The sequence below is a fragment of the Ochotona princeps genome, chromosome X (genome assembly GCF_030435755.1).
Source record: "Ochotona princeps isolate mOchPri1 chromosome X, mOchPri1.hap1, whole genome shotgun sequence".
NCBI lineage: Eukaryota > Metazoa > Chordata > Mammalia > Lagomorpha > Ochotonidae > Ochotona > Ochotona princeps.
This window is the reverse complement of record NC_080865.1, coordinates 20,731,611-20,755,806: the sequence shown is the minus strand read 5'-3', so window position 1 is coordinate 20,755,806 and position 24,196 is coordinate 20,731,611. Positions and strand designations below refer to the sequence as shown.

At 33.3% G+C, this 24,196-nt stretch overlaps 1 protein-coding gene across 5 annotated transcripts in view; it reads right to left on the bottom strand.

The window, feature by feature from the left end:
- DMD (dystrophin) overlaps nucleotides 1-24,196 on the bottom strand; it is a 1,951,117-nt gene that overhangs the window by 1,177,533 nt on the left and 749,388 nt on the right. For all 5 annotated transcript variants that reach the window (XM_058659083.1, XM_058659078.1, XM_058659079.1 and 2 more), the window contains 4 exons: nucleotides 21,946-22,116; nucleotides 8,031-8,210; nucleotides 7,594-7,722; nucleotides 5,569-5,739 (listed from right to left, as the gene is read on the bottom strand). In XM_058659083.1, the coding sequence (XP_058515066.1) occupies nucleotides 5,569-5,739; nucleotides 7,594-7,722; nucleotides 8,031-8,210; nucleotides 21,946-22,116 (651 nt within the window). The remainder of the gene's footprint in view (nucleotides 1-5,568; nucleotides 5,740-7,593; nucleotides 7,723-8,030; nucleotides 8,211-21,945; nucleotides 22,117-24,196) is intronic.

Genomic DNA, 24,196 nt, shown 5'->3' with positions numbered 1-24,196 from the left:
TGTTTATGTTATCATTTTTTTCATTGTAATTAACCTCTAACCTTGTTACAGCATAGAAATTCTATTCACAGGTTAATTTCTTTCTTCAGCGAAATAAAGTTATCAGGTGTATCATTATAAAGTTTGGCTATTAATCTGTTACAACTACCTTTGGATAGTACTTGTGTTTCCCATTTTGTGCTGTCCAAATGGTGTAGTATTTACTGAACTTCAGATTCTCTGTTTTTCAAAATGTGTGCAAAGAAAACCTTACTAAATGTATATCTGCATATTAGGTATAATTTGAATGAACATATCCTTGTATTTTTTTTAATCTGGAAAATTGTAAAAGAGAGGGTAATCAGATATAGGCTAACAATGTAATTGTACTGATAAAGCTGACTCTAGAAAATTAGTTTTCAGCTAAAATTTGTAAATCCAAAGAATCTTTATATCTTGATCATATCTTTAAATGTTATCATACATTTCCAACTGCTATTTAGGAAAGCCAAAACAACTATGTATGTGATTGTATTATTTTGTATATGTAAAATCACATTTTAAGATATGTTGGATCCAATCATGTATTGTTTTCCCTTGACATATTTTATATTATAAAGCACACTCACTAGCTTTCTAATAGCCCCAGAAACATTGGAAAGTTTTAGATACAAAGAGTAATAACATTTTACCTGCTAGCATTAACTTGAGATCAAAACACAGGACTTTATAATTATTACAGCAACTAAAATGTGAATATTTAAACATATGACACAAGATTGTCCAAATCTAGTATTACTGTAACTAAACACTTAATACAGAGACTAGCTGCATGGTTTTAAATAAGACTTGTCAACACACATACAGTCAATCTATCCTACAAGTAATTAAGGAAAAATAGAAAATTTTTCTTTTCTGGCAGTTTATATGAATTTCAGGGCCAATAACTTAACATGTCAGCTCCTTATACAACATGTTTTGAAAATTTTTAGAAAAGAATAGCCTCATTAAGCACTTTGCATGTATGAATTTCATATTCTTAGTGAAGTAGAATCTCCAATAACATGACGAAAGTAATTTCTCTAGTCAAAAATCTGTTGAAATTAATTCTAACAATACAACAAAAAATGTCTTGATGTATATTTTACCATTGAAATTCACATATAGACTTTCCCAGTCAAATCAGTTTTGCATGCTGAGTTGCTTTTGAGTTCATCATCTTGACCCTCTGATTTGATAATTTAACTCTGCTATTTTTTGATGCTCTGACCATTAATTTTTATAAGTGTGGTCCCTGGATCAGTTCCATCAATGTCATCCATATATTATTAGAATTGTGCATTCTCAGGCTCTATAACAGATCAACTCATAATTAGCTGATACTACTTGTGTTGTATCAGACATGACAGCATTCCTCCAATTACACAAAACTACTTAGAGCCAGTGCCCTAGAGGGACTCTTTCTTTCGATTCCAGCAGTTATCTTTTTGATAACTGGTTTCTCTACATTCTGCCACTATTCAGTTACATTTTCGATACAATCATCCCTGGACTAATCTTTCAACAACGCATACATCAAAAATTATCAAACCCTCCACTCGCATTGCTTACTGAATGAAATATAAAAGATTAAAGGGTGTCATGACCTCTTTATGCTGTATCTACCCATCCTCTTCAGCCTTATCATTCAGCTTCATACTGAATGTTCTCTCTTTTGTAAGAAAAACTCAATTTATTTTCCATTTAACACCCAATACCATTTTGTACTTTGTCATAGGTATATCATGACATGTCACAGGTTTATTTATCATAGGCTTCTCAATTTGCTTATGATGCCCTCTATCTCAACCAATATCCATGAAATAAACTTGCTCCACCACTAAAGCATGATGTCGAACCTATCATATCTTGTCCTGCAATCAAGTGCCTTCAAAGAGAAACCCTGCAATTTGGAAATAGTATGCTGTTGTTGAGAGTTCATAGCATATTCATACAAAATATCAAATCCTTCTTCATTTGTTCTGACTCACATTCTTCCCTCCTACTTACTTCACACAGAATAGAAAATATTAAGCTTTCTCAAAGTCACTGGATACTCTTAAAATATAAATATAATGGTAAGAGTTATCATTTCATATATTTTAAAGGCTGTATTTGTACCAAGCAAAACTTCCTAATGCTCCTTGAAACATTCCTATTTGATTCACTACAATGATGGTACTTGCCAGAGAAATAGTAAAGAAATGTCTTTTTGGCTTCTGTTCATTGGAAGGGAAGTCAGAAGTGTAAATCAGTAGTAATCCATTTCTTTTTTACAAGTCAGTTTGGCCTCAAGAGTAACAATTTGGTCACTTAGGTACAATTTATCGATGGAGACGATCAATGATACTATGCCTTCACATCTCATACACAAATAGCTCTTCTAAATGTGTTTTCAAGTCACTGAAATTGATCTTGAAAGCAATTTTAAGATACAGGCATCATCTGCCTAATTTTACAAATGAAACTTACCATACTAGTAATTTGTGTATCTACAGTATTTGCAGCGTCAACTTAAGAACTTCTCCTTTTCATCATACTGCTGCTCCAAGACAGCAAAAATTATCACTAAAGAAAGCTGTACTTTGATGAACAAATCATAAGCTTACTTAACCCAAGGATCCCTGTGCTCATTGCTTTTTTTTGGGATTTTAGAATTCTTGTCATGAATGTACTTTACAAGAAATAAGGTAGTAACACAAACTGCATTTACCAAATAGTAAAAATAAGAGCTATCAGTGAGTTTTCAAGCAAGATACATTTTTTGCTCTACTTCTAGCTGACCCTTAAAGGGCTAATCTTGGTCTTTACACCAAATAATTTTATTTTCCTCCAGGGTATTCTCCCCCATAAAACCTACCTACATATTCAACCATGGAAAGGTCATATTCCAAACTAATTTTTATTCAATATAAAAACTCCTAAAATGGTGGGCAATTCTGAAATTAAAGGCCATTCATAATACTTGCAGTATTTCCAGAAATTGTCCTACTCCCTAATGCAGTTATAAGCCATGAAATATCTTAAATTCCTCACTGTATCAACAAAAGAAGAGTGGTCTGTCAAACTATAGAGCTAGTGTGGACTGTTGAACTAATCTAATACATAAATTTACACTTTGTTCCATGGACATTTTTTGTACCTCCTGAAATAATCATAAACAGATAAATCAAGGAGAAGATACTTCCCTCTTAGTGCTCTTGCTATTTTCAATTTTATACTCTCCATTTGGCAAAACTCTTGTTACTTACATTGCCATTGAAGGAGTAGTTTCCATTTAAAAAATCTACTAAGGTACTATAAAGATTGAAATGAATATGCGGAGAAACCACATTTTCTAACTCCTACTGACAAAGCAAGGCCTGGTTGTTAGTCCACTAAGGCCAGTTTTCTATCTGTAATAATTATCTCACTGTTAACTGAATATCTCACATATATATACTAGTCTAAAAATGTTGTGACTACAGTAAGTATATTTCTGTCTGTAAACATTTATTTCTCAAGCTATCATCCTCATATCCTTGTATGTACGGAAGTTCAAAATCCTTAATATTCCTCAATATCCGTAATATATCCTCAATATTCCTTTTCAATAAAGAAATCAGAAATGCTTTATTTCTGTTATCAGGGCTCCCTGATGAGGCTGCCGCATCATATTCTTGTCAGACACCGTAATACGGCATTATTGATATATCTAGCAGTATGCTAAATCAGAAAAAAAGAAAACACTAGGAAAATTAGAAATATGATTATTCTGTCATTTTTAAATGTATTTGTAAATATTGATTTCAGTTGACTTATGCTTTGCTTCAGCAGGGAAAATAAAATAAAATGAATGCCACCCTTGATGCATGATTTCTGGAAATATACACACAAATATATACAGAATATGAATGAAAACTCACTGTCTTGTCTTAGCCACAAACTTTTGTTGGCTAATATTACTCCTGCTATGGTGGAAGATGAATTAGTCCCATTTTTGAGTAGTACCAATCTTGTAGCACAATTTATCAAAGAGCAATATCTTGATTTTTCTTCAATATGCAATAGTTCAATGATTTAAAGCCAAAAATAGGTCTTTGAGATGAGAATATAAAACTTAGTAATAAAATAGTAGTGAACAAATTTTCTTTAATTAGTTACTACAGAATCCATTAACATTTGAAGAAGTAAAATACAATCATCTTTTTAAGTTGCATAGTTAATTTCTAAGGAACGGTTATACTTTGAAAATCGAGTTTCAGAGCTTGCCAGATTTTTGTAGATGATAATGATATGCATATATACACATATACCAATAAAACTAAGTAGGTACCTATTACAACTAAGCAGCAAGGGTTTATGATAAACTAACAATGGAAAATGAGACTTGAAATGTAACTGCATAGAGGTATACATGCATTTCATATGCATTCAGCATTTAGGATTTACTGTATTACTGTCATAAAAGCACATGCTATCATGTATAACAACACTATAGATTATAATACCTTAGTAAGCATATCCAAATGTGGCACTGTGATATTATGTGGTCATATTAATCAAAATATTGTTAAAGCATTCTCATATTTTTTGTGGGATGCCATACTTACCTGATAATTTGCATCATATATTTTAGCAAATGTTTCAAGTGGGTTTTCTCATTTTAGATTGCTTCCAGTTGTTATCCATGTACCTAAATACATATATTTGCTATATCTACATTTAAACATTTGAAAGCATATCACATACATTGGAAAACACATAAAGCTACATACACTGTAGCATTTCTAGCATAATTGCTTGCATTTCATATTTCCCCCACAGTTGAAATCTTATGGTTCAATATTTTAAAATAAAAAACATATACACATAGATAGATATTTTAAACTACTTCTTAGCTAAGACGTCATGCAAATATGTCATATATGATAGTTATTCAATAAATAGAATAAATAGGCACAATTACAAAAATTATGATATGAGTTTTGCAATTATTTGTTTCCATAACTTGAGCATTTCATTATAGCTTAATGGATTTTGTCAATGTCTGTGACAAGCAAGAGCAGGTTAAACATACATGTGCACAACCAGAAAAAACATGCAAACACCCAGATCATGCAGGCAATGTACAAGTTTTCATTGGTTATGTGACGTACATTACACACAAACAATATTATATATGGCAAAATATATCAGAAGTGCTCTCTGTACATAGATATCTTTTGTGCTTTTTAGTGGGGGAGGGCACTGCAGGCATGTTAATTGTTACTTTGTTATAGGAAGCCCCGGAAAGTACAGATGTAAACCAGTGAAGAGTGCAATTCTAGAAAAGTTGTGGCAGGAAAAAATATTAGAGACAGGGACAGAGACAAGGAGAAAGACCTAGAGTAAGTGAGACTGATGCATCTCACATGATAGTTAGTGATAACATTTCCTTAAATACATTTGCGCCTTCATTTTCCTTTTGAACATCTTGCTGTGGGGGCTGCTTGCCCCTTTCAGCGTACTGCGAAACCTTCTTAAGAGACCATTTAGCACTAGTTTCCACCTCGGGGTAGATCTTCCTACCTTTCCAGTCTTAATTCTGTGAGAAATGGCTGCAAATCGATGGTTGAGCTCTGAGATTTTAGGTTCTACTACTTTCCTGCAGTGGTCACCTCGGTTTGCCATCAAGTTTGCTGCTTGATCACGAATAGAGTCCACCTTTGGGCGTATGTCATTCATTTCAGCCTTTAAGCGCTAGATTCCATGAGCAAGAAACAGGGCTTGAAGTTAGTACTTAAATTTGAGAAACAGAGAGACAAAGAGAAAGAGAGAGATAGACTAGAGATAGAGGCGGGGGATGAAAGAAAGAAGTACATTCCGAACAGGAGAAAAGGAGGCAAAAACTCAACCACTGTAAAACAGGGTTGACAACCTCTATGACTTTAGCAACTGGATCATTCTTCTTTAGTCTGATGTAGTTCAGTGTATAGTTTTTATTTGGACCAAGGAAGAAAATGTGGTGCTTTCCAAACTTCTCTATCCTATCTGAAATAATTATATCTGTTATTGCATCTATGTGATCTTGTCTGCATGGAATCTAATAGTTGTGGAAGAAGGTAAATATGTGTTCTAGAAGCAAGGAACCAAAGGGCACTTTTTAATACTTTTGGTACTTTGGAGTTCCTATTTGTTTACTACATTCCATGTCATGGAAAAAACTCATTTTCCAACACAGAAGGATTCCAAATCACATACATTATGTGAGGAATGTTCTTCCTGACTCAAGAAGTCAAAGGACTGTAAGTGATCTTTTATTTCAAAAACCCTGAGAAAATTTACCCTAAGTTGATGACTGATTATACATCAAGGTAGAATTGAGATCACGATAGAGATCCACATTTGAGTAAGGTGCAGACAGATTAGCACATTTTGGGAATCTGCTGACATGTATGCACCTACATTTTTCAATGAAAATAAATTAAAATATGGAGACAATATCTGTGGCATGTAAAACAAAAACTGTGTATACAGAATCTATACTTTTTAAATGTTCCGTAACTAGCCATTTATGGGTAAAATCTTAATGAAAATTTCAACAAAAACAATGAGAAAATATTAAATGTTATTTGCTAAAATTCAGCTGTATGTATTTAGTTGAAAAAACAGATGTCATAAAATAGAGACAATGTTAAATTGATACATCACATCTGTATATTATATGCTTCACATTCAGAAAGAAATCTCAAGATGGCCTAATAATTAGGTTCAATAGAAAAAGAGAGAATTTAGGGACATGTTTATTTTATACAAAGTTTAAAAGAAAAAGAAAGCTAAACATTACACAATTCGTACACTATGAATATTTTAGATTAAATATCTCATCAAAAAAATGTTTGGGGTGGGGAAGGTTTTAGCTGGGTATTTTTAGATTTTGGTACATTAGCATATATACACTGACATTTCTTGAGAGTGGGACCCAAATCTAGACATGGAATTCATTTATGTTAAATACTTTATACACATAGAATGATGATTTTATACTACCTCTTTAATAATGTAGTACATGAAACAACTTCATGTTGTGAAATTTTCTACTTGTGACATCATAAAAGAGATTAAAATGTTTTGGGATTTTGGATCATTCAGATTTCAAAATTTTAGTGAGAGACTTTGAACCTGTACTAAGATTTTGAGTATTTCATTACAAAATACTCACAAGACAATATTTCTGGCATTTACTTAGAGAGGCTGTAGGACTGGTGGTTGGAAAGTTCTTCCGGTTAGACACAGGATCAACACTATTACCATTAAAATGGGCAGGATTTTCCAAAATGATATGTATATAAATCCTGCAACTTCATTTTGAGCAGATTTTAATTGGAATATAATTAACTGAGAGGTGGATTTGGACAGATAATCATTTCAGAACTTCTAAAGGTCATTAATTCACATAAAAACAGAAGAAGAAAGAAGGACAGAAAATCAGGCAGAGGAAGAGAGAAGAGATTACTTCACTTGTATTAAAAAGTCCTTCATATCTTTTAGGACATAGATGATTGACACAGCAGGTGTATTCTTTGAAAATTACTTTCATATTTTATTTGCTACCTTAAGTATGTCTTCTCTTTGTTGTGGTTTCTTCTTCTCAGATTCATCCAGAAGGGTATCGGCCTGAATGATCCACTTGGTGATATGATCTACATTCTGGTCAAAGTTCTCCATGTGTTTCTGGTATTCCTTAAGTGAATAGAGACACATCATGATTTAATGGGTTTGGCCACTTTCTCAAAGGATTTTTTTCCCTACTGTTTGACCAAAAGACAATATACTTGAGTATCATTATTTATATCTCCGGCAAGTAAAAGGTTCACATAAATTATCTGGAGGAAAAATACATTAAAACATAGTGGTGGACAACGACTTAGGAGCAGAGGCTAAGTGTAGATGAACCATTTTCAAACATGATCTCACTGAATGCTTATGTATACTTAGGTATTCTTCCTCATCATAGAGAGGGAGAAAAATGTTTCCGCCTCTTCTCTTACCATCAGAAGATTGAGCCACTCTTCTGCTCGAGAAGTGACAGCTACCCAGTTACTATTCAGAAGACTGAGTTTATCTTCCACCAAGGTCTCCTTCTTGCCCAGAACCGCTTTCAAAGCTTCTCCTAGTTCTGTGACACTCTTCAAGTGAACCTTCTGTTTTTCTACTTCTTTCTGAATAGCCTGTGAAAAGAATAGCACTGAAATATAAAGCTCATGAAAGGGCTGAGTATATGGTCATGCAAACAAGATTTTTACAAAGGCTTAAATCTATAACCATATGTTTGTGAACCATAAAAATCAAACAACAGAAATTGCAGTTTCATTACTGTGCACATATATGCATATAAATATGGTTAATTTATTATTTATCAAGCATTACACAAATTTAGTTGGTAAACATATAAGGTATAACTAAATATATTTATCTTTACTTAATCTGCATATATAACAGTTCAAGGGAGACACTCTGTTGCTTTTTAAAAACAGTAGGTGTGGGATCACTGTAAATCTAATACAGAAAATCTTGTTTCCGTATCATGGATTGCTTTGGCATCTGATGAAACAATCGGATGAAAATAAAATACGTATGGTTTTAAATAAAACCAACAAAGTAAAAATATGTTACACATACTTGTTAAAACTTGCAATACAGTAATAAATGCTTTGTTTCCCACTGCATTAACTATAAGGTCATAATTATTAACAGGTAATTAAACAGGATAATTTCACAGTGGTTATGAAAATACCTGACAATTAGCATGCTGGGTATATTCCAAAGACTGGAATGTGATATAAAAATATTTGTAATTTCTGTTGCTGACCATGTCAGATTTGCTGCTATTATTGGAGTTTGTTTTTCATATTTGTAGTAACAAACAATAAAGCTTGGTTTCAGTTACATGTGAAAAAATTAAGTCCTATCTTTCCAACACAAGTTCACAGACTACAATTCTATGCATATAACCCATATTAAAATCTCCTACAAGAGATCTATCATTTCTTAAGAATTGTTTTTATTCTATATATTTATGTAGAATTATTCATGTATTTTACATTACAGATTTACAACATAGTGATCCTTTCCACTCTGCCATACCCCTGTCCCTATTCCCCAGCAACACTCCTTCCATATTTCTTTTCTTCTAATTCTTGCAATGGCACATTCTCATTTCAATTTATAATTTGTTTTTGCTCTTGCCTTTGATGCCAAACACATAGGGAGAATACACACGGTTTTAAAAAGACTTCAGGAAAAGAACTTTAAATAAGAATCACTGTTTCTTCAATTCTCAATTTGAAAGTTTTTTCTTTTCTAATATACAAATATTAGAAACTAGGTGTTTAATGTCAAATTAAATTACCTTCTCAGCAGAGGGATAGCTGTAATATAGGTGTCATTTGCTACACATGGTTGAGCTTAGAAATTTATTAAAAGTACTCATATTGCAAGCAGGTACAAATACTTACTAAGCTTCTACTAGATCTCAGAAGCTCTTGGCACAAGGTCATAGGATATTCTACACAATGAGTTTTTGTTTTATACTATACATGGGATGCTATTGCACAGCAGGTTAAAGTGTCTCTTGGGACACTCACATCCCTGTTTGTACTCCCTGTGATCAACTGCTGCATTGATACTCTAATCCATGTTCCAGCTAATGTGTCTGAGAGGCAGAAGATGATGGCTGAAGCACCGAGTTCTTGCCACCAATATGGTAGATTAAGATGGAAGTTCTGGTTACAGCCTTTGTCCTGGCCCAGCAGTGGCTATTGCAGGCATTTGGTGAATAAACCAATAGTACAATATCTCTCTCTCTCTCTCTCTCTCTCTCTCTCCTCTCTCCTCTCTCCTCTCTTCTCTCTTCTCTCTTCTCTCTTCTCTCTTCTCTCTTCTCTCTTCTCTCTTCTCTCTTCTCTCTCTTCCTTAAAAGGTCATATTATTTTGTGCATTAATAAAAACCTTATTATATACCTGGATCTTTATTCTTTTATGTGTCGGAAAGAGCAGTGAAAGGTAATGAAAATTCCCAAAGTCCAAAAGAGATTAGAGGAAGTTTTGCTTTTAGTAAATACTGTTTTACAAAATTCCTGGATCACAGGCAACTATTTTGTGTCAATTATCTGCCAAAAATCCTCCAGTATATTTTCAAGAGAAAAGTTTTACTATTCAATGACATTTCATTTAGTTAAAGGGGGTAATGCATAAATTTCTAATAACTTTTTAAGTTGCAGTATTATTTTGATCCATTACATGATCATAAGTCTACTTTCAGGAGACTCAAGCAGTGCTTAATGTGAAATATACCCAATTACCTGTAGAGTTTGAAGACATAGGAAAAATGTCTCACATAAGAACTCAAGTTAAATACAAATTGGAATCAGATTCTTTGTTTTCCATATGGTTACTTTGCAATATTTGATAGTTCCAGGATGATATATACACTGAACACCAGCTTTCCTGATTTTAAATAAAACATTTGCTATTAATTTGCAAATGTTACATCAAGTTACTTATCACAATGAATGCCTGGAATAGACTAATTTCCTCTAGTGAAGGCATACCTTGTATTCATAGAAAGGAAGGGTATATGTTGATTCATTTCTTATACAACACACAGTAAGCAGATTGTAGAGATTTTAAACGGTACCTCAGGTAAAGAATTATAGCTGTCAATTCTGTAGCTTACCTCACCCATGTAGATACATGACAGAACACTGCTTTGTCTCTGCTGATCATACAATCTCATGACTGAAACATCTACTTAATTTAAAGGTAAAGTTGCAAAAACATCAGAATAATACTGGTACAAAAGGCACACATCCATTGATGGTTTCCTTGACTTGCGGAGAACCAGCTTCCTTGGGCTTGACTCTGTCTCCCACTGATTTCATATTTTCACAAGCTTTACTTTTTTAAGTTAAACCTGCACTATATATATAATTCCAAAGCAATGGTGATATTCTTTGACCATCAATATCTGTAGCCAGTTCAATGGGGTGTCCTATAATCCAGTTTGTTTTAAGATTTATACTTTATTTATTTGAAAAACAGTTACAGAGAAAAGACAGAAAAAATCTTCCATCCCCTGGGTTCCCTACTCCAATGGCTGTAAATATTAGGATTGGGGCAGTCTAAAGGTAGGAGCCAAGAGCTTCTTCAGGGTCTCCGACAGCTTGTGGGGACCCAAGTACTTGCTCCATCCTCCACTGCCTTTCCAGGCACATTAGCAAGGAACCCAATTGGAAAAGTAGCAGTCAGGACTTGAATTGGCACCTATGGGATGCTGCCATCACAGACAGGAATCTAACCTGTCAGCCCACAGTGTTGGCCCTCGAATCTAGCATGTCTTAAACAAGATGCAATTTGATATTTAGTTACTTTTTTAGGTACCTACATTATTTCATCCTGGCAGAAGTTTAGTACGTTTGACTATTAGGCTAATGTGACAGAATAATACAATGATAAATTAATGAAGAATATAAAACATTAAACATTGGATTTTATAGTAATGTATATTGACTTTTTATTAATAATGCATTGTCTATTAAAGAATAATTTCATGAAAGCAGAATGTGCAGAAGTGAAATTATAGCTGTAACTATAATGACAGTGAGTACTAACTCCAATGGCATTTAACAGATGTTCTATTTTCTAACAGCTGCTTGATGCATTCATTGTATGAAGTTAATGATCTGCTAGTGTTATTTCACTTCATAGATAAATTACTGTTCTCTCCTTAAAAAATATATTCAATTTTTCATTGGAATGATAGTATAACAGACTTTAGAAATAAGTAATAGTTCTCATGCTTTTATAGCCAGGGTGTGTGTGTGCAGGTGGTGGTTGGGTAGTGATTTAAGGCAATTATCTAGATAATCTAGGACCAGAAAACAGATCTTTTTAAACTGCGTAAACTGCTTTAAAAGAATACACAAAATAGTTCACTGGAGTGAATGCGAATCTAAGAAGACTGTTTGAAATTCACTGATCTTGTGCAGCATTTTCTACTGTTTCTCAACTTTGCCAAATATTAGATTCCTTGGCTTCACTCAGGTCAAAAAACTCCAAACTGCTACGGAGCAGTCAATGGCGAGCACTACTGAAGTGAACAGAAAGACACAATCCACCAACATGGCTATTTCACTGATAATCATTACATTTTAGAGGTAATGTACAGAAGCAAAATTGAGAAAAATATTTTTTTCTCATTTAAAAATCATAAAAATTTGTCATCAAAATAAATACAAAAAACAGTATTTACATAAGTGGATACTGGGGCAATTTATGTACATATGATTCTCTCAGGTAATTCTTGAATTCACAAAAAAATGATAGATGTTAACTACATAAAAATCTCATGGATTTGATGTATCATAGGAAAAAATGGTAGCTTTCCAGGAATTCATTTTTGACCATTTTCATCCTTAGATTAATCTATGGATATCAAACTGGCTTAGTAGAACTGAATTATTTGACTTGAATTTTTTGATGAATGAAACTAAATTAGAAATAAATAAAATGTTACTGGCTAAATCAGAACATCATATTGATTAAATGTTGCTGAAGCTGATCAATGATAATCAGAGAAATAAATTTTTGCTTAATTAAATGCTTACTTCCCTATAGTTTATTTTAATGTTCATCTCATATGCTAAACAAATTTGGCCAGTAACACACTATTCAGATTGATTAGCTTATATCCAACTAATCAGTGTTTAAGACTTTAACAAAAACTATTGCAAACATAAAATGACGTCAGTGGATACGTACTAGACTGTAGTAGTGTTAAATACATATATGTTTTACCTAATTATTTCCATGTTAAATGTTCTACACTTTAAACTTAGCCACAATATTATTGTTATTGTGGATAATAAATGTCATTTTGCAAATTTTCAATCAGATTACTTTAAAATGACTAGAAGGTAGGATTTCTAACAACTATTTTAAATTTTGAACTAAGCAAGGATATGGAATTCCAGATTTAGTTTTGCTAGATAACAGGATTTCTATTTTTTAATGATATATATATATATATATATATATATATATATATATATATATATATATATTTTTTATTTAAAAGGAAAAACAAGAACAAGCAAACAAGAAATAATTTGTGCCTAACTTTGGCTTGGTCAATTGCTGGAGCTGAATCTAGGTATTCACATGACTGGCAAAGACCCAATTACTTAAACCATCATTTTCTGCTTCCCCAGGTAATCAGTAGTAAGAAACTGGGTCAGACGGGGGGCTAGACTGGAACTGAAGGACTCTGACATGAGATGCAGGCATCCCCAGCAAGGCCTTGATCACTCGGTAACAATGTCATCCCTGGATTTCTATTTTCTGGTCTATGACATTTAATAATCAATACTCCATCAGATGATTGCTTACATTTTTCAACATTGTGAAACGTGTGTAATATCAAATGCACATCACCATTTGTCTCTTAAGATGTACTTTATCATTACATTTTAATTGTTATTTTTTCCAATTAAATTTTGAACAGATATTTAATAAGTAAATGCCACGTGCCAGGTAAGTGTGCCCTATATAAACATCACACAGCAGTAAACAAAATGGACTCTGTCTCTGTATTCTTGTCAAGTGAATGTCTATGCAATAATGCAAGATAATAGAGGTTAACATTAAAACACAAGGATCCTGTGCAGTGCAGACCTGCAAACTCTTGTCAGGCTATTAACATCGCTTAGCTTGTCTCAACATTTCCCTGTATTGTTTCTATTCTACAGAGATTTGTTTCTGACGTGCTAAAACCCATTAACAGAAATTTATAAGGCATGATAGGGAAAATTCTCTGATCATTTACAGAATAAAGAATGCCACGTTTATAACTTCCTCACAGCAATTGGGTTATCCAGACTATGCAACTAAAAGTGACCGAATCTTTGAAATGTTAGTAATGATCACTCTCTACTAGTCTGATAGGAACAGATTATTTAAACCTAAAAATACAGTGAAAGGGATATGTGGCTTTAGGAATTTCCATTAATAAGAGGAGATTAATTTTAAATTCCCATTATCCGACTTTTTTCCTGTTATTCCACAATGTCTTCTTCCTATTGATTTAATTTGAAAACATTGCCTTTATCATTTTAAAAATTGTGACAACTTTAAAAATTTATTCAATTTGTTTTCTATAACTGCAACATGGGAGGTGGGAAAAGATCAATATTCTTGCCCGCAGCTGTCCCTTCAATTAACCAACCCAGTCACCATTCTAGCTAACTCTGGAAATGTTCTCATCATTTCTCTTATAAGAATCAATTGACAAATGAATAAAGAAAATGCTATACATATTAAGATCTTTCAAAAAGCCAGAGGCAAACTCAAATCAGGAAAAATATGCACATATTTAAAGACTGTCAAATAATATTTTACTTTCAAAATGCATTTATTGGAGTAGCGGAAAAAAAGACACAGACAGACAAATACATAATTTTCAACTGCTAGTTCACTCCCCAAATGCCTGTAACAACTAGGACTAGGATTGACCAAAACCCAGAACTCTGTACAGGCTCCTGCATGAATGGCAGGGACTCAATAACTTTAGCTGTTGCTGCCATCACTCCAGTTATTTGTGAATGGTAAGCAGGAGACCAACCTTTCCTTACCCTCCCTGCTCCCTCTGCTCTTTTTAGCTTTTGATAAGGAGAGGTTGGCCAATGGGTCCTACATTAGTTAGATGAGATAAATATGAAAGCAAATTGACTATTTTCCTCACACAAAGAAACATAAATGTTGAGGAAACAGTATCCTCACCCTGATTCGAACACTACAGAATTTGGATACAAATTGTAGCATCACAATGTGCCCCAACTTTACATTCAATTTCTAATGTATCTAAATGCCAAGCAGGAGATTTCAGGATGAATAAGATATTAAGCTCTGGTACCCTGATATGAGATGCAATTATCTTAACTTTTAGGTCAAACTTTAGCACACAAACATCTTTAAATTCCATTTTCCAACAATATATTTGAGTTATCCTAGTATATATAATGGAGCACTATCTAGCTATAAAACAGATGAAATCCTATCATTTGCTGTAACATAGATAGGAACAAAACACAGGTGACATAGCTAACCACCAAATGGCTTATACTTCTCTCTAAGTAGATAACGCCCTTAAACACTTAAAATTTGATCTTGTACCAGCTAGTACATTTTGGAAGACTATGGATTGTAGCATCCATGACTTAAATGAGTGTCTTCATTTTGAAAAGAATGGAAATATAGATAAATTAATATATGTCTAAGAAAATAATTCCTTTAATATCCTTGGCTTATTATTATTATTCACAAACCCGATACCTTTCTACAAAGAAGACATGGCAAAAGTTCAGGACTGGACTTTTCTCATTGCTTCTACATTAGCTTTCCTTTAGCTCAAGGGCTGGGCCACTTATTGTGTGAATGACAACAAGGTAGCTATGTTAGGCTTTGTGGACCATGCAGTCTCTGTAATAACTACCCCACCATTGTAGAATAAAATCATGAAAACAAGCAAGCAAATGAAAATAACTATATTGTGACGGTATTCTATACAACATCCCAATCATTCTAATTATATTACCAAACTTTATAGACATAGACATTTGGATTTCATGCATGTGTCATGAAAACGTCAGATTAGGCACATTAGCTTTGGATGTCCAACTGCATTCTATTCTATTTAACTAATTTGTCTTTCTCTTTGCCAATGAGTCCTTAAAGCATTCTTCCCACATAGGAACCTCAAGAAGTTTTTGAGAATTGGGATGGTCCCTAGTTGGTTGCAACAGTTCCCTTAGTAATATTAGTCATAATGAGAATCTCAGACCCAAATGATTGCCAAATTCTTAGGAAGTCTTCCCCAGTCCTAAATACCTACAAATAAATCAAGAAACATCTAAAGGAATAAAACGTTGTTTTCTTGTTCACAACAAGGAACAAAGAAGATTTCAGAAACCATAGATTCTGCTATTATTGTCACAACCAATGACTGGCAGATATATTTACCCTGCTAATGAGTCTCTCTGAATAGACCTTTAATAACAGTAGGATCTACACTGCTATCACAAAAATGACCATTCATTTTGGCTCTGTTTAAGTGGAAATTCTCAATTCTTAGTTCGTGCCAGGAAATTTTAAATTTTGCAAGGGAATTGTTCATGGGCATCTATCAGTTCAACAACAATGTTGTTAATTAGATGCTGAAAACCAATAGCCACACCCTTAGTAAAAACTGGAAAGACAATACTCTCCAGTTGCCTAACTGAAATTGATCTTCTAAGATTCCTGCCTTGTTGTCTGATCAAATTGTGTGTTGTTGGTTTATGTTTACCTAAACTAGATAAACCATGGCAGTGCTCTCCTGGATTTAGTGATTCCCTGTGGGCAATCACCCCAGGCCCCACCCTGCTGCCTGGAGGGCATGGCTTAAGCCTAACCTTCAGGCTTCAGCCTTCAGGCCTACGGGTGGAGTGTGACTTCCAACATGGCTAGAGGTCAAAGGGAGTATACCTGAACATGACCTCTGACATCACCGGAAGATCTAGGGAGATGGACCTGTCATACAGCGAATGACAGCATCTTTGGTGGGTGTGGGGTCTGCCAGAAGGCTCCCTCCTGCCCTCCCCTTCCTTACCCTTTAAAACCTGTAACCTGCGGGTAATAAAGCAGACATGCCTCACCAGCTTGTCTCCAGCGGTTCTTGTGGCCCAAGGCCACCGTGTGCCTCACTCTCGGTAACCTCGAGGCCTGCTGGCAGGGCTAAACCCCGAGAATTCCCTGTAGGTAAGATCTTTATTAAGTATTAAGACATATCAGACAGAAATTGGTTGGCGAGGGCTTCAAAAGTAAAAGTGATAAGAATTTGACTCTTTTTGTATTTGCATATTCATATGTTCCCATGTATTACATTAGACACATGGAAAATACATGGAGTAGAATCACTTCTGTATTCAAAAGCCATTTTTTGGAGTAAAATATTGTATTTAATTCCTATGTATATGTTAATCCCCACTCCTACAAGCAGAAACAGCTCATATACCACACTCATTTTAATATATTACATGGATTAATAGTGCATAAGTTATTTTATGATATAATTTAATCTCTGTGCACATTGAATTACTCTGCATCATTCAAAGTGCTTTCAATTTAACTATATATGTTAATGAGCTTGGATTTTATCAGCTACCTTTCATGGTTTACAAGCAACATTCCCTTGATCTTTCTTAGGGCAAAGCTTTGTAAGAGGACAATTGAACTAACTCCCAATTCAAGGGAAGTTGAGAAATAATGCAACTGATATTGAATAGTATGGCATGTTTCTTGCATATGTAGTGAAATTTGTATCACTACAAACTAGTAACATGTGTATTGCATGAAAAATGACTCCTTCATTAAAAACAGTATTACCGCCAGATCCCTTACTGGTTTTGATCTTGAAAAACAGTCTAGTTTTTTTTTTTTTTTCACATTAATGCTATATAAATGAATACATTTAGAATCTGCATTATTGACTGCTATATTAATGATATTTCAAGCTATCTAAAAAATATTTTCCTTCACTTTTTGAATACCATCATCAACCAAGAGAATATTAATAAACTTCATTTTCAATGTATTTTATTGCTAAAATTACAGCCCAACAGTTTTCAAATAAATTTATTCACTGAGGAATGGATTCAGCTTCCTAGAGAATTCAATGTACTTTGGAATTCTTCAAGGTCTTTTCTTCCTTTATTTGTGCTTCCTACAAAAAGGCTTCACTAGCCAATTTCTCTGTCACAGTTCATATGCAAAATTGTATGTTGGTAAAAATACTCTGGCAACCAAAGTCTTTTAATGTTAAGTCAGAAATATAATGCTGCACTTCCTACTTAGACATAAGGCAAAATAGACAAATGCGTTATCAGTTGGGAACAATCTGGATTTCTGAAGAGGAAGAACACAGAACAAAATATTTTTTTTTTCCTGTACTGAAAGAGGAAAACTTTAAAATTTTTAGTGCTTAATTCTGCTTAAAAAGTTCCGGGGCAGGAAATCATAGCCACGTCGAGACTGCTCATCAGATGAAGAACAGCATGATCTCTTTCCTGATCCCTCCAGTTTTTGTTCTTGTTTATGTGGATTTAATTTCTAGGAAAACTCATCAGACTAGTAACAATTTAAAACATATTTTAGAGACTGTTTTGTAAATTTGGACCATGTCTCATGAAAACGTTTATTTACCTGATTGTTCTGCTAGAAAGTCAAGTACCATATCTGTGACTTGATTTATCTTATTTATTTCAAAGTCAGAGCGTCAGACAGGGAGAAATAGATCTTCCATTCACTGCTTCCCCTCCCCCTACCGCACAACTGTCAAATCCAGGAGTTTCTTTAAAGTCTTCTACTTGGGTGACAGGAGACTCAATACTTTGGTCATCTTCTATTGACTTTCCTAGACCATTAGCATAGAGGGGGCATCAGAAATGGAGCAGCTATCATACAGGATGCTGACATTACAGGTGGCAGCTTTACCAAATAGGCACAATGCTGGCCCTGATTTTATTTTTAGCTACTCATTCTACTATCCCTGGGATATTGTGACATTTTTTTTCTGATACAGCTTTTACTATTTCTCAACCACAACTGTCCCCCTGACTAATTTTCTAATTTGTTTATGCTTGCACAGTTGTGCCATATGTATGCCTTTAAAACACCCTAGGAAATTTTGCTAGACTATGTTAAGTAGTAAATTAACACATAGGTCTATATAAAACCTATATACTATCATGTGATAAATTTAACATATATACTGTAAAATAAGCCAAAAAATATTTAATTGCGATTGATATATATTAAACTTTGAGTGAACTAAAGATCAAGAATCATTTTAGAGGCAGCTAAAATTTTTATTTATACGAATATTTTTATCCAAATGTTAACATATTTTCTCATATAAATATTTGTAAATTAATACAACTGAGAAATTCAGTAGAAATTTGACATTGAGACATTAATATCGTAAACTCAAGAAAAACAATATGAGGTGAATTTTGAAAAATATTAAAAATTGTTAACTATAAACATTTTAAAACAAGTAACTAAATCAAGTCTAGTTATTTAAAAGTTATCTTTAGTTAAAAGTACTTGGAATGCCTAGAAAGTATTTTTAACATGCTTCACTGAAATTGTCTCACAATTTAATTTTTTAAAATTTCTGGCATTTATACTTTCCAAAACCAAACGAGACTTTCTGGTTGACTCAAGTTCTCTACCAAGAAAGCCTAAGTAACAGTATTGCACTCCAGAGTCACGGTGTTCCTCCAAGCACTTGCTTTTATTTTTCTATTAAAGTACTATAAGAATCGTCCTAAGTTTGGCTGCTTTATCTCTGTAAATCACATATTCTTATTTTGCTCATGTCTCAAAGAAACATGAAAACTGTTAAATGAATTTGCGAATAAGAAGGCAATGCACATGTAACTGTGCACATTTTGCACTTGACCTCTGAAGGATTTTTAGGTATATAGTTCAGCATTCGGTGTTTTAAAAAAATCCAGAAATAAAAGAACTGCAAGTTTTCTAAACTTCTTTTCCTATTGGATTCGCATTATCATGGATGAATGAAAGAAAAAAATGTTCAGACAGACTCAGTAGCTGTGATTAGATCACTCGTATCTTCTATTTGACATGAATATTTAAGACAATTTGCAGATTTCATTTTCGTATACATTCTAATAATATTATGCTGAAACTGTTGAAAAAACACATTAGTCTCAGTGACTTCATAAGCATTCTGAGATATAGAATTCATTTGTGACACATTTTTGTAACTTTCCCCTAAATATTAATAAGCTGTTTTCCAAATTTCTATCTAGCTCTATTCCAAGATGCACCATTATGATAGCATTCCTCAGTGTATTTATAAAGCTACTGCATTGGTGAATACTGAATTGTCTTCAAGAAAAAATTCATATGGTAGTGTTACAATGTGACTGTATCTGGAGAGAAGGTATATGGATATCCATAACAGCATTTCAACAAACTTAGGAAAGAACCTAGCATGATGACATATTTTAGTTTTTTTGTTATAGTTTATAGGTTTTGGACTAAGAACTCCTAGCAGTATGCCATACATGTCATATAAATGTGAGACAAAGAGTCTACATAGGCCTTTTTTACTTTTCCCTAATGATGTATAAGGTAACGCTAACCACCATCTGACCAAGAATGTCTGTTGTCTTCCAGAATTCATTCTTTCCTTATTCCTTTTACGCCCATACTGTCTCAGCAAGATACATGATCACCCAAATAGAAACCACAGTTTGCAACTCTGCTAGGAGTTTAGCTATGACTGTATGACTAAGTTCCATTAAAGAGATCAGGAGTAAATGTACTGCCTGGGAATTCCATAATATACACATAAGAGAGAACTGTTTTTTTCCTGTACTTTGTTTTGTCAATTTTAATGGGCCAGAATTAAGGTGTGACACTCACGAAATATTTTCACTCAAGGAATATAAATACAGAAATGGCTACAAAGCAGTGGAATGAAATATATCCAAGGTGTACTAATTTCATGGAACAAATCAATGTCACGTATTGTAAACTGCCTATCATACAAGAGATAGAGACAAACCCCAGCCTTATTAGAGTCACTGTGTTTCGGTCTTACTTCTTACACAAGCCCAAAATGAAGCTGAGCATGTAACTGTTATTGGTCTAATCTAACCAATCACCTAGAAAATAAGATATGTTTGAACCATAGGATAAGACAAGGCCAAGGTAATCCTCATCCTGAAATCTCTCTTTTGCTCCCTAGATTTATCTCATGCTTTTATGTCATTTACTAGTATTTATACAAAAGCTCTTTATATAATAAAATTTTAGCACAAGAAAAAGAAACATTTTCAGTTTTTATCATGTTATGTTGCTTTTAGACACCACACTTACTGTTTTCCAAATTTAGATATTTGTATGACCAGAGCGAATTAAAAATAAAGCAAATATCTGCTAAAATGTTGATATAAATGAATGCTAATTAATATAATAGATCAAGGGAATGTGAATATTAGGATTTTATTTTTTATAGCTCATAGTCTGCAAATTTGAGGTGAAAATATGCTATTAATATTGCCCTTTTCTATCCACATATTTTTCAATTTATCAAGTAATGAATCAATTGTGGCTTGACACTACATTCTGGACAGAAATAAATGCTTGACTGACAGAGAAATGGCAGGAATTTATTAGCTGAGGATGCAATGAGGCCCTGGACCCTTTGGTGATGGAAATGATAGCATATATATACCACTCTTGAGATTCGTTTTGATTGCAAGTCTGACAATCTGCTAATCTTACAAGTCCTATCAAGCCCAATTGGAGCAGTCTCTGTGTCCTTGACCTTTCTTTACTTTTGGAAGATCGTGGAGGGGCTGTGTACAGGCAATCAGGTCTTAAGCAGCCAAATAAAATAGTCTCATCTCTGAGCTGACTTTATAATGAATGGCATATGCAAAATTATAGATTATTTTCTTTCATGTTTAATTGAAAAATAAAATAATTCTACAAATTTGTAGGATGTAATGTCATAGTTTCAATACATGTGCAAAATATGTAAAGCTCAAACTAGGATTTATTACCATTTAAAGGACTCACCTATACCTTAGCTAATTCCAAATAAGCTTTAGAGAAATTTGCAAGAGGTTCTGTTAGCTTTTTTTCCTTTGCTCTGTTTGCTTATTTTTGTAGTTCTCAAATATACCATTAGTCTATAGGTTACCATTTATGAAAAGAAAATGTAAAAAAAATCATGCATAATTTTATCATTGTTAAAATTTAGCATTTCTTTACAGAATCATTGCTTTGTATTTTTACACATGCTAAAATGATTTTTGATAATACATGTTTTACCTTTCCCCAGGCAACTTCAGCATCCAAATTACTAGGCATTCCTTCAACTGCTGATCTCTTTGTCAATTCCATATCTGTAGCTGCCAGCCACTCTGTTAAAGCATTCATTTCCTTTCGCATCTTACGGGACAATTTCAAACATTTCTCCAACTGTTGCTTTCTTTCTGTTACCTGAAAAGAATTATAACATTCAATTTGATTTATTTTACCATTCAGGTTTATTTACAACCACCTAATTAAATCTTTTCTATTTCTGTGGTTCAAAAATAAGCACATTCACATTTTAAAATTTTACTTTAACAATATCATTAGTAAGTAAAGCTAAAATTGACCAGTGAGACTGGTTTTATATTAAAAAAAATGTTTAAGTTCTGCAAAGAAAAGGAAGCAAGACTGAAACAGACCAGCAGAATGGGAGAAAGCGTAACATAGAGTTCAATTTTAAAATACATAAAGAAGCTCGACAATGCAATAGAAGGTATAGCAACCTGATTTTAAAACTGGTCTGAACAGAGAAATACAAATTTATTCCATTAACAAATACAACAGGTCAGCAAAATATTATTCTGCATATAAAAGGTTATTCAATACCATTAATCATGAAGACAACAAAAATTTAAAAAATGAGAGACAGACATCAATTCAAACCTGTCTGGATGGCAAATATGTATATATTATACATTCATACAAATGCATAATCACACACACATATACACTCATGCATATAAATAATATATATGTACATACACATATGTACATACAGACACAAAAATACAAATGATCATCAGGGAAATAAAGGAATCTGCTTAAAGTATTAGTGAGAATGCAAAATGGTTTAACCATTATGAAAACCAGTATAGAAGTTAATAAAAATATTAAAAATAAAACTACTGTTTCAGTAATTTCACTTATGGTTAGCCAAAAGATTTGAAGTCATAATCTCTAAGATAAAGAGAACTTTCAAGTTCCTTGCAGCATTAGTAGCAATGTCCAACACATGAAAAAACAGTGTAAATATTCATTAACAATGAATGAAAAGTAAGAATGTTGTTTCCACATTAACTGGAATTTTATACAACCTTGAAAAAGACAACAGGGATTAACCTTGGGAACATTACAGTACATTAAAAAAGCTAGTCAAAGTGGACAAACACTGCATGATGCCACTGATACGAGCTATCTAAAATTGTCAAAAAATATAACCAAATTGTAAAATGATAGCTACTAATGGTTGTAGGACACGGAAATTAGGAGTTGTTCATCAGTGGAGATTAAAATTCAGCTATGAATTCAACATGAATCTTCTAAAGGAATATACAGCATTTTGCCCACAGTTACCAAGATTTTATTAACACAAAGAATTTCATTGAGGACAGATCCTGTTTTATGTATGCTCACTGTAACAGGTTTAATTTTTTCTAAATATAAAAGAAAATTAAAAAGCCTCAATCTAGGTCAGATCCTTTGTCCAAAAATAGAGTGTCTTGTATTGACCCTCATTGTAGAAATTAAAGTTATAATAATCTGTCTTTAATAGAAAATAAAATATAATTCATGCCCAAGTTTTGTAATGAAGAGAATAGCATAAGTAAAATGAAAAACAACCACCACTACTTGTTGAAAACTGACAGTTATTTACAAAGCGAGGCTCAAGAAGAGCTTATAATCTTCTATATAAGCCAGATGCTTGAGGGTCAGTTTTGTTATAGCATAATATGTAGAGATGTCATATGACACCTGCATCCAGTTTGATTCCTGGTTTGTGTCCCAGCTGATACACTTCCAAACGAGTTTCCTGCCAAAGCCCGCAAAAAGCAGCAGAAAATGACCCAAGTGTTTGGGTTTCTCCACCTACATTGGAGACCAGTATGGAGCTGTTAATTTTCTGCCTGGACCAGCCCAGGCACTTGAAACCATCTGGGGATTGAACAAGTAAATGGAAGACCATTCTGTCTCTCCCTCTCTGAATTTGTGAGTTTCAAAAATAAATAAGTTTTTTAAACATGAGATTTATTCTTGCTAATGTGGAATAAAAGAAAAAAAAGTGTTTCAAGTGGCAAAAATACTCAAGTAATATTTTTAAATGATCAACTTATCCTCTTATCTAAAAATCTTTACTTTTGCATTAAAATTATGCAAAGGATATGTTACTCTCCACATAAACACAATCTCACCATGCAATAGAAAAATGAATACAAAACACAATTTTTGCTGTTATTAATGGAGAAAATTTTGCCTTGATTAGTGTTCC